At 37.8% G+C, this 11,496-nt stretch overlaps 1 protein-coding gene across 1 annotated transcript; it reads right to left on the reverse strand.

Annotated features, from left to right (window-relative positions):
- Window positions 1–934: 934 nt before the first annotated feature.
- LOC138888089 (uncharacterized) lies at window positions 935–3,010 on the reverse strand. The gene is made up of 3 exons (XM_070169898.1): window positions 2,698–3,010; window positions 1,617–2,196; window positions 935–1,298 (listed from the first exon to the last, which is right to left on the reverse strand). Exons 1-3 carry the CDS (start codon window positions 3,008–3,010, stop codon window positions 935–937), a joined length of 1,257 nt encoding a protein of 418 aa, XP_070025999.1.
- Between the last annotated feature and the right edge of the window lie 8,486 nt (window positions 3,011–11,496).

Below are 11,496 nucleotides of genomic sequence, written 5' to 3' on the forward strand. Positions count from 1 at the left end.
CTCTGGAATCTCAATTTGTTGTAGTAGTCTTGTGGGTCACTGATGCTCAGCCTTGACCTACTGACATGTCAAACAACTAGAAACAAAGTTAGCAACATCTTTCTTCATACCTTCCCACCAATAAAATTGCTTCAGGTCATGGTACATTTTGTTGGATCCAGCATGTATAGTGTATTTAGAGTTGTGGGCTTCTTCAAGAATAGCATGTCTGAACCCATCTACGTCTGCTACACACGTAGCCTGTCACCCATTCGAAGAACCCCATCACTTTCAACAATCATATCCTTACTTTTACCAGCTAAGACCTCATCTTTGTATTTACATAATCATTCATCCTCATATTGGGTGGCCTTAATGCGCTCAACTAATGAAGACTTAGCCTGAGCACAAGCCAACAATGCCTCTGAATTTCTGACACTAAATTTGAAACCTGTATCTTCTAGTCTCTAAATTTTTTTGGCCAAAAGTCTCTTTGCAAGGGCTATATGTGCCAAACTCCCCATATATTTTCTACTCAATGCATCAGCGACCACATTGGCTTTTCCAGGATGATACAAAATAGAACAATCATAGTCTTTGAGTAGTTCCATCCAACGACGCTGCTGAAGATTTATATCTCTCTGCTGAAAGATATACTTCAGATTTTTATGGTCAGTATAAATCTCACAAGTTTCACCGTTTAGATAATGTCTCCAAATATTTAGAACAAATACCAATGCAGCCATCTCCAAATCATGTGTAAGATAATTTTGCTCGTGATTTTTCAATTGTCTCGAAGCATAATCTATAACACGACCATTTTTCATGAGAACATATCCTAATCCCACCATCAAGGCCTCACAGAATACTGTAAATCCCTAGAACCTGATGGTAAGACTAATATTGGTGCAGTTGTCAAACATGTTTTGAGTTTTTGCAAGCTCTGCTCACATTCCTACATCCACTGAAACTTTGCATTTTTCTGTGTTAGCTTGGTCAGCGGCGCCGCTATTCTAGAGAAATCCTGCACATAACGCCTGTAATAGCCTGCTAAGCCTAAAACACTACGAATCTTTGTAGGAGAAGTAGGTCTGGGCCATTTCTGCACAGCTTCAGTCTTCTTAGGATCTACCATAATTCCATCTTTGGATACAACATGCCCCAAAAATGCTACCGAGTCTAGCCAGAATTCACACTTTGAGAACTTAGCATAAAGCTGATGTTCTCGCAATGTCTGCAACATAGTCCTGAGATGATTCTCGTGTTCTCCTTGGCTACGAGAATCTATCAGTATATCATCAATAAATACTATTACAAATCTATACAGAAACGGATTGAACACCCTATTCATTAAATCCATGAATGCAGCTGGAGAATTTGTCAGTCCGAAAGGCATCACAAGGAACTCATAGTGCCCGTATCGAGTTCTAAAAGTAGTCTTAAAAATACCTTCATCTTTGATTTTAAGTTGATGATAACTAGAATAGAGGTCAATCTTTGAAAAGTGGGTAGCTCCTTGTAACTGATCAAACATATCATCTATACGAGGCAAAGGATATTTATTGCGTATTGTTATCTTGTTCAACTGCCTGTAGTCAATGCACATTCTCACAGATCCATCTTTCTTCTTTACGAACAGTACTGGTGCACCCCATGGTGATACACTAGGTCTAATAAAACCCTTATCTAACAAATCCTGTAACTGTTGCTTTAGCTCCCTCAACTCTGCTGGTGCCATTCGATATGAGGGAATTATGGGCTGTGTGTCAAGTAGAAAATCAATATCAAAGTCTATTTCTTGTACTAGAGGCAATCCTGGTAAATCCTCAGGAAATACATCAGAGAATTCTCTTACTATTAGTACATTTTCTATACTAACTGTTTCCTTTCTTGTGTCATTTACAATTGTTAAGAGACCCAAGCAACCTTTCTTTATAAGTCCTTGAGCCTTCATAAAAGATACAATTTTGCAAGTCTCTGGAACCTGACTCCCTCTTAGAATAAAACTGGGTTCATTTGGTATCTCAAACTTAACTATCTTTGCATGACAATCAACTATAGCATAGCAAGAAGATAACCAATCCATTCCCATCAACATGTCAAAGTCAATCATATCAAGTACAATAAGGTCAGCTAGAGTATCTCTACCTTTAACCCGAATTTGACAAGCACGATACATGTATTCGGCTAATAGAGACTCTCCAACAGGATTAGCAACTAGAAAAGGATCATTCAATAGCTCAGGCTGTCTACTAAACCTCAAAAAAAATTATGAGGACACATAGGAGTGGGTAGATCATGGATCAATCAATGCAATGCTGCCAAAAACTCTCGCCTGACCTCTACCAGCATTGCCTTGTCCTTAATTCACAGTAGCACGGTCTCCATCACCTCGACCTTTATTTCCTGTACCTATAGCACCTGAAGTATTACGAGTAGTCTGAGTTGGTCCAACTGACTGAATAGAAGCCTGGTTGAAATTTCTTGGAGGCTGAGGGCAATCCCTCAAATGATGTCCCAACAGGCCACACCGAAAGCACTCTCCAGTTAGAACACGACATTGGACCAAATGTGATCTACCACAAGTCTGGTAGATTGGAGTAGTAGCATATATCTGCCCAGAATTACGATGTCCAGAAAATGATGGTCCTCTATTACCTTGTCTGTAATGTGGTCTGTATGTGGACTATGAAGACATGTGTGTCCATGTTTGAGAACCCTGTTGTTGTTGTTGTCCCTGATTTCCTGCTCTTCTATTTTCACTAAAACCACCACTGAAAGCCCCTCCTATCTTGGCCTTCTTACGTAAATCACTAGTTGCACGCTCCTCACGTCCCTTGTTTTCAATATTTCTAGCAAGGTCGACTACATCAGAGTAGGATAAAGTCTTCATCTGTGGGGCTACTGCAGTGTATAGATGACCAACCAATCCATCAACAAACCTCTGAACTCGAGCTTCTTCGGTAGGCACTAAGTGGTAAGCATATATAACCAGCTTACAAAACTTAGTGTTATATGTTGACACATCCATATCCGAAGTCTGAACCAATCTCAAAGTCTCTAGCATATTGTTGTACTAGACTGTCACGAAGAAAATGATTCTTAAACAACTTAGTGGACTCGTCCCATGTCAGTGGTGGTGCTCCTGCTGGCCTTCCTAGCAATACTGTTTCATACCATGTGTTGGCCATATCCTCTAGTTTGTATGTTGCGAGCTCCACGGCTCTTTCCCTAGAACATCCAAGAGCACGTAATGCCTTAAGTGTCCCATCCAAGAAACTTTGAGGATCTGCTAAATTATCGGAACTTGTGAATTTTGGTGATTTCAATTTCAGAAACTCTTGTAGGGATACTTCCTTATTCCCAAAAGTTCGAGTTAGTGCAGGTGCTTGTGTTTGTAAAGTAGACTGAGGAGCTAAACTTCCTCCTTGAGTAGGCACCAATGCCTCTAACACATTTAATAACCTTGCCACTACATCTGGGGGTATGACAACAGTAGTACAACAGTTGGCACTGGTGATGGAGCGTTCTGAACTCCCTGCTCTTGCACTTGATCTGGCAAAACAGCATGGGTTTGACCCATGTTCCCAACTTGAGGTTGATGAGCAATCTGTCTTCTAGTTTGATGAACCCCAACTTGACCGCCACCCTAGGTAGCACCACGTCCAACACCACGTCCAGTAGATGAGGGTGTGCATGTCCTAGCGATATGCGAAAGGAATATTCCAAAGTCAATCTCAAGTTATCTCAATGCACGATCAAAGAATGAAAGAAGGGAAAACATTCCTAGATGTTCAGTAGCCTCAGGATCATAAGTATGGGTGCCTACATACCCATGACCAAGACTCTACTAAACATTGCTCTATGCCTCAGGACTTAAAGCCTAAGCACTGATACCAACTTTGTCACAACCCAATTTAGGATTGTGACCGGCGCTTAGGAACAAGTGCTCCCAAGTAAGCCTCATCGGTAATTTTACAGAAAATCGGGCAAAGTTTCCCTTATTTTTGGACCATTCCAAAATTTTTCCTGTCTCAAATCAACAACCAACCATCCTAATATCATATCAAATAATTGACACTTGTCAATTAACCAATACAAGTCTCCACTATAACTAACCCACCAACTAACCACTAGAAATACTAATTTATCTCCAACTTTGATAAATGAGAACAATACTCAACATCAGACTATAGTAACAAAAAAATACCCATGAAACTAAAATAATGACTATGGAGCGCATCTAAGAGTTCAATGAAAAGACCATAATAATAAATAAAATCTCTGCCCATGCGAACAAGTGCGAGGCTCACCGAGAAATATCAACCTGTGCGCTCTAATTAACGAAATCCTCGCCTGCGTCAACTGTTATCTCTGTAAAAAAAAAATTAGCGGGGAATGAGTCGCTAGCTCAGTGAATAATAACACTTAACCACAACCGTTTTTATTGGGGACAAGTCAGAAAACATGCGAATATCTCAAACAGAAAATAACATAAAAATGCCCTTTCAGAAACAATAGATAATTTTCAATCTCATCACGCTTTTCTTGTAGTAAAGAATAATTAACAATTCAGTAATAAGTTCGGTAACCACTGTATAATATCAGTATTCACATTTTGGGAGGTTTCAATGAATGGATCGTGTAATCGGTATAACTGTGGACTTCTTTGCAAGAAGTCATATATAACGGTAGTCCCTACTCGAGGGAAATTGGTAAAGGTATGCTAGTTCTACCTTCCCACTAGCGAGAGCTATAACGGTAATAAAAAATTACAAGGTGAACCAGGTCTAACGACCTGCCGTTAGCTACGGGATCCTTCAATATCTACTCTCATTTATACTTGTCTCTGTAATCCATATATACTCGTAGAAACTATTTTAAAACAATATAGGGCATTTTGGTTCTTATCAAATCATATGATTTCCTTTCGATAATAGTAAATTCAAGTAATGGTAAAACAGATCTAGTGATAACGAAAATATTTAAAACCACGGTATTCATCTCAAATAACTATTTCGGTATCATATCGAGTAAAAGACTTGTCCCACATGCAACTCAAAATAATCGGTAACATATTCATATTAAAAATCATGTGTAAATCATGCAAGTTATGAAAACACAAATTGCGGTAAGATTACTACTCACTGTACTCGTGCCAAAATACCAACTGCTTCACCTCAAGCAACTCGTACAAATTCCTCCAATCAATCTATAATTACATAATATCGATCTCATGTTAATTTCCTTTTTAGGCTAATTCATAGCTATTTTAGAATACCCAATCCTCCGAGTTTTATACTTTATCATCAATTCGCCGAATTATATTTACTCATGCTATGAGTAATTTAAATTAGTCCGAAATCTTTTAAGTAAAAATATATTTATATGGTTTATTCCCTTTACTGTTCAATTTCCTTAATCATGTGCATAAATTGAAACTGAAATAACTTTACTGTCCATAATATTCCTTCTTAATTAGTACCTATCTTTTGTACTTAATACTAGATTCATAACATTCATACCCAAATTCACTATTGTCATTGCAATACAGTTTAACACCAAAACTCAATCTTTGTACCCTAACTTAATTTACACCTAGCAAAGATCATATATAATGAGACTAGTTTAAGTACAAATACATCAATACCCTTCTTTTTCCAAGTGAATTTATCCTACAATAACATTGACCAACTTTCAATTACATAAGTTGCCCCAAATAACTCTAATTGGTATTAAATTTCTTATACCTTGTGAAACCTTTCAAATATATGAATTGAGATAAAAATAATTACCAGGAGAAAAAAACCTAGATGAGAAATTCGATTATTACCCGTAAGAACCAGTGCGTATTTAAAATTTCTCAAGGTTTAGTTCCAGCCTTTTTCTTCTTTTTCTTCTTCTTCTTCTTCTTCTTCTTCTTCTTCTTCTTCTTCTTCTTCTTCTTCTTCTTCTTCTTCTTTTCCCTTTTGGAATCCTGTTTTTTTCTCGGCGTTCTGAAGTTTCTGCTTCAATGAAATCGGCAGCCTCTTTTTGCCCTTTCTTTTCTTTTGGCAAATGGGCTTCGACCTTTTTTGCCTTACTTATCTCTAATTTTTAAGTTATTTTTTTTATAATTATCATCATCATCATCACCATCATCATCATCACCATCATCATCATCATCATCATTATTATTATTATTATTATTATTATTATTATTATTATTATTATTATTATTGTTATTATTATTATTATTATGACTAATACACCCTTATTTAAAAATATAGGGTATTACAAGCCCTAACTACAACCAATTAGTAACTGCAACTACCTCTAAGCACAAAAGGTGAATATAGATTCGGTTTTACTATGACAGAAGTGAAGTAAAAGAGAGGGGTAAGTATTCGGTCAAATCCAAAACGTTAGCTTTTCAGAGGTTTGAGAACAGAACGGACCACACCTACAAATCTACAATTGCTTACGCCCTTGGCTACTACTTTTATCTCGTGTCCGGAACCTAAATATTATTTTTTTGGACTCAAATTACATTAATAGGTATTTAAAAAAAATATATTTCTATATATAGCGTGCAAATACAAAACTCTATACATTAACTGTAACGTCTGCCGTTAAGGTATAGCGTGTTGTAATTGCACGCTATACATATAGCGCCCCAAAAAAACGCTATACCCTGTATATGGATCACCCAATAAGTGAACTGACAAACACAATAATTTAAATGTGTATAGCGTATATTTAAAGAACGCTATATGGCAAAATATTTCCATATCCCGGGCTAGCCATTTCCTATATAAAGTGGTTAGGATTTTAGAAAAATTCATTCACATAAAATTCTAACTCCCGTTCAATTTTTTCTTCTTGTTAAATTCTGAAGCATTTTTTTGTAATGTCTGAAGAGCGTAGAATAAGAGTTTCATTATATTGGGGGGGGAGGTTGTGATGGAGAATAACTCTGTGAGGTATAGTTTATCTCCACATGGTCATGTTAAATTACCACTTATAATAGAGTACGATAAATTGATATCGTTGTAATGCAAAAAAATGGGTATGAGGAAACGTTCAGTGATACTTAAAGTAACCGAAGATATCCGTATTCAGTCACTCCGTAAGGGGCTGCTTTTTACTCGGAGTTAAACATCTATGATGATGAAACTTTGAGGTCTTTTCTGAGGACTCCGGATGAATACCGGGAATATCTTGTAACAAATATGTTGGATATGTACGTAAAGGTCGAAGACGTTCTAAACAATGAGGTTGCTGGACAGGTTCCGGATAACCCCAGTCATCAGGTGGCTATTCTGGAGGAGTTTTTGCTGGACAGGTTCCGGATGAAAGAGTTTTCCTTGATTTAAACTTATCCCCGCCAGCTTTACATAGTTCACAAGACAAGTGGTAAGCTTCAATTTTCCTTTGTGTTACGATGTACATTTTTGTTGTATTGAATTTGTATTAACGCTTATATATTTAACAGGGGGTACAAGCCGGGTATGAATTTTACAAATTATGAACCCAAATTTAGTTTTGGTGTGTTGGATCATGGTGGTCCATCCGGGAGCCATCACCTAAATGAAAATGTCCATCATGGAATTTCATCACATTACGACTTGTAAGTGAAGTGATACGGCTATATGGAAAGTATTTATTAAATTCAGCATCTTATTATTTTGTTGATTGTGCAGTGAAAACGAGCAAGTTGAACCAAATGTACTCACTCAATTGCCCGAAGATGACGTATTAAATCGGCATCTGGCAGATGCACAGAGTGAGGAAGAGAACAGTGATTACGACAACAATGCTGATGAATCTGGAAACGAGACACCTTTTCTTCGTGAGGATGGTGATGAGGAGGATAAGAGTGAAGGACCTGATTTGACGAGAGAGTATGCTCCACCCCTTAGACGAAGAGTGTACGAGTCCCAAGTGCCGTTTCATTCAAGGGAAATTCCTTACCTTGATAACTTGCCAAGCATGCCGGATGTGGAAGCTCTCACAAGGGATTTTGATGAAATTCGGACAGTAATGTGGGATGAGTGTAGACCAACGGTGCTAGAAAAGGGCATGCTTTTTCCTGATAAAACGCGCCTAAACAGGGCTTGTAAAATGCACAACGTAAAAGAGTGTCGTGAGATGACAGTATAGGAGTCAAGTCCGGTTGTCTACAAGGTTGTTTGTCGCAGGTGATTTTGGCCATGTCATTGGATGTTGCGTGGGAGCAAGAGTCTGTGGAAAGTGGGTAAATACATTCCCACCCACACATGCGAAATGGACACATTCAACGGGAATCACTTCAACTTGGATATTGACTTGATTTCTCTTATTCTTATTCCACACATCGAAACGTCCATAAGGTATAAAATCAAAGAGTGCATTACAGCAGTCCACAAGAAAGATGACCATACCATTACTAAAAGAAAGGCATATCTCAGGCGCAAATGAGTATTTGAAATAGTCTATGGTAACTGGAATAAGTCATTTGCAGATCTGCCTAGGTACATGGCTGCACTACAACAGTTTAACCCCAGGACGGTTGTTGAATGGACGCTTGAGCGGATTCTAGGTAAACCAAAATATATATTTAATTACGTGTTCTGGGCGTTTAAACCAGCAATTGATGGTTTTTCGCATTGTCGGCCCGTAATATCCATAGACGGCACCCATGTCTATGGAAAGTACGATATCAAGCTATTGATATCCGTGGCAGTAGATGCTAATGGACAGATATTTCCTCTAGCTTTTGCTATTTGTGCCAATAAAAGATAAGAGACGTGGATGCTGTTTTTGAACCACTTGAAAGAGCACATTGTCAAACAACGTTTCGGTATTTGTTTAATATTTGATCGGCACGGTGGTATCTTAAGTTCTGTGGAGAACTTGCCTGCATGGCAAGAACCTTATGCCTACCATCGTTACTGTGTTAGGCACCTTAAAGCCAATTTCCAGAAGGCATATCCCAACAAGGATCTGCATGATTTGATGTTGATGGTAGCAACAAACTACCAACAACATAAATTCTGAAGGCACATGGAATATATCAGGCAAGAAGACGAGGCAACCTATCATTGGTTAATGCGACATGACCCTGAAAAGTGACCTTGCATGCAGATGATGGAAGACGATGGGGAACTCTGACTACAAATGTGTCAGAGTCTTTCAACGGGTTATTAAAGTCGGCAAGAGGATTGCTTGTAACAGCCATGGTGCGGATGTCGTTCAAGCAGATGGAAAAGAGGTTTATTGAAAGGTCTATAGCTGTAACATCATTAATTGAAAGGAGTGTTGAATTTATGCCAGTGCCGATTCATTTTTGCAGTATGATAACGAAAGAAATATTTTTGAAGTTCTCACCACGATCCATCAAAATCGGGGTAATAATGTACATACTGTAAATGAATCTACAAGGTTATGCTGTTGTGGGAAATGGTCTATCTACCACATGCCTTGCTCACATGCCATAAAGTGCTTTCAACAAGTTGGTTTAGGTGTAACCAACTATTTTGATAAAAAATATAGTGTTGTGAAGTACCTAAACACATATAGTGGGCAGTTGCAGCCAGTGGGTGCTGAGCATTATTGGCCGCCTGAACCATTTAAAATGGTGTGTAACAAGTCCTATTTGCGCCAAATACAGGTGAAGAAGAGAACGCATATACGGAACCAAATGGATGTTAGTGATACCGTTTATGCACGCAGATGTGGTAATGCTCGTAAACAAGACACGACCGTCGAAAATGTCCTTTGGGTGGCAACAATAATCAAGCTCAGGGTGGGTGTTCTTCTATTGTGCCTAACTATCAATGAGTTTGTGTTGTAATATTTAGTTATTTTGTTTATGTTGCAAGATTTATAAAATAAAATTATGTTTGTTAATTATGAGTTGAATTTCTCCATTTCAGTTTTTTAATGATAATAAAAAAAATTATATATTCGGAAGAACTGGAAACAACATTGAACTTTCATAAATCTGATTAATTTATGACTGTGTGTTGTCTTGTCGATTTGAAAAAGCTGCCCAACTGACATAAAGTTGTTTCGTACCCGTTAGAACATTTAACACGCAAAGCATAGGGTAGGTAAATACTACGTTATGTCTATATATAGAGCGGTTAAATACTACGTTATATGTGTGTGTGTGTTGTCATGTCGATCTGACATAAAGCTGTTTCGTACCCGTCAGAACATTTAACACGCAAGGCATAGTGTGGTTAAATATTACGTTATGTCTATATATAACGCGGTTAAATACTACGTTATGTGTGTTGTCTTGCCTATAAATGACAAGCTCATTCTACATATTTTCTTCGCTCAAAAATAACTAATAGCAAATCTTCCTTGAAAAGCAAGTTTTTTTAACAGAAAAATGTCTCAGCCTATTTAAGTCCCAAGGTGCAAGTGCGGAAAAAAATACCAGATGCAAAGTTGTAGGTATAATGGTGCAGCTGGACGCCGCTTCTGGGAATGTTTGAACAAGTTTTATAAGGTTCTTGGCGGACCTATTTGCGATTTTGAGGTATGGATTGATGAACCTTGTCATCAGGAATACTACAAAGGATTGTTGAATGATCTTAATGTTTTGTGTTTAAAATAGTGGGAACGTGAAAAACAACTTAAAAAAGAAGTTGTGGAGTTGAAAGCGAAACTTAAAGAGGTAGAAGAAAAGAAAATAAGCTGTTAGAATAATTTAAGTGGTTGGAGCAGAGAATAATGGGCGGCAGTGACTAAATGTATGTGTTTAGTGTATCAATTTATCTTTATGTGTGTTGTGTGCATTTTTATTAAGCTAAAGTAGTTGTAATGAACTTTATTTTCAGTCATTGTAATGAAATTTTACTTCTTTACGACATGTGTTTGTGTTGTAGTATGAAACTAGCTAATTAATGGAGTAATAAAAAAGTAATGCACATATTATATAAAAGTTGTTATTAATGTATATACAAAAATATTATTTACATATAATACAAAAAAAGAATAAAATCAATGTGTCCCGCATCCAGTGTGCTTCAACGCAACCGCTGGCCTGAGGCGCATCGCATCCCGCCTGGGTACGCTATCAGGATCTTCATCATCAAGTCGCCTCCTTATAGCCGGATGCGCCGCTGCATGATCATCAGTGGTGCTGACAGCATCAGAAGAAGGGGCTGTTAGTCCAGTAGAAACTATATAAGAATAAAAAGCTCAGAATAACAAAGTATATAATAAGTCACAACAATTTGAATTGTCGTACCACTATCTCGTCGGGCTCCTAAATGTAATCATCTGTCACAGCCATGTCAACATCGTGTTCAGCCTTAAAAAGGAAATTAACAAAGTTATGGAAAATAAAGACAAAATTCTAATTCAATACTATGAAAACCATACCTGCGAACGTGATGATGAACCATAACTCAGCCGGCGCCCACTATGTAAATCTCGGGTCGGCCGCTCCTCAGCAACAGTAGATGGGCCTGGAAATTATGTATCCCAATCTACTCCAGAAAGGTGCGTGCCCGTGATCAATAATTGATCCGACGGGGTCAC

Source organism: Nicotiana sylvestris, chromosome 3, assembly GCF_000393655.2.
Source record: "Nicotiana sylvestris chromosome 3, ASM39365v2, whole genome shotgun sequence".
In the NCBI taxonomy this organism is placed as follows: domain Eukaryota; kingdom Viridiplantae; phylum Streptophyta; class Magnoliopsida; order Solanales; family Solanaceae; genus Nicotiana; species Nicotiana sylvestris.

What these genes read in the sequence shown, in the direction of transcription:
- LOC138888089 (XM_070169898.1), bottom strand. Translation starts at nt 3,010, where the DNA reads ATGGATGTGTCAACATATAACACTAAGTTTTGTAAGCTGGTTATATAT. An exon ending in GGGACAACAACAACAACAGG is followed by an intron (nt 2,197 to 2,697) that starts GTTCTCAAACAT and finishes ATCCTTTTCTAG; the next exon opens with TTGCTAATCCTGTTGGAGAG. An exon ending in CCATGGGGTGCACCAGTACT is followed by an intron (nt 1,299 to 1,616) that starts GTTCGTAAAGAA and finishes GTTTCTGTATAG; the next exon opens with ATTTGTAATAGTATTTATTG.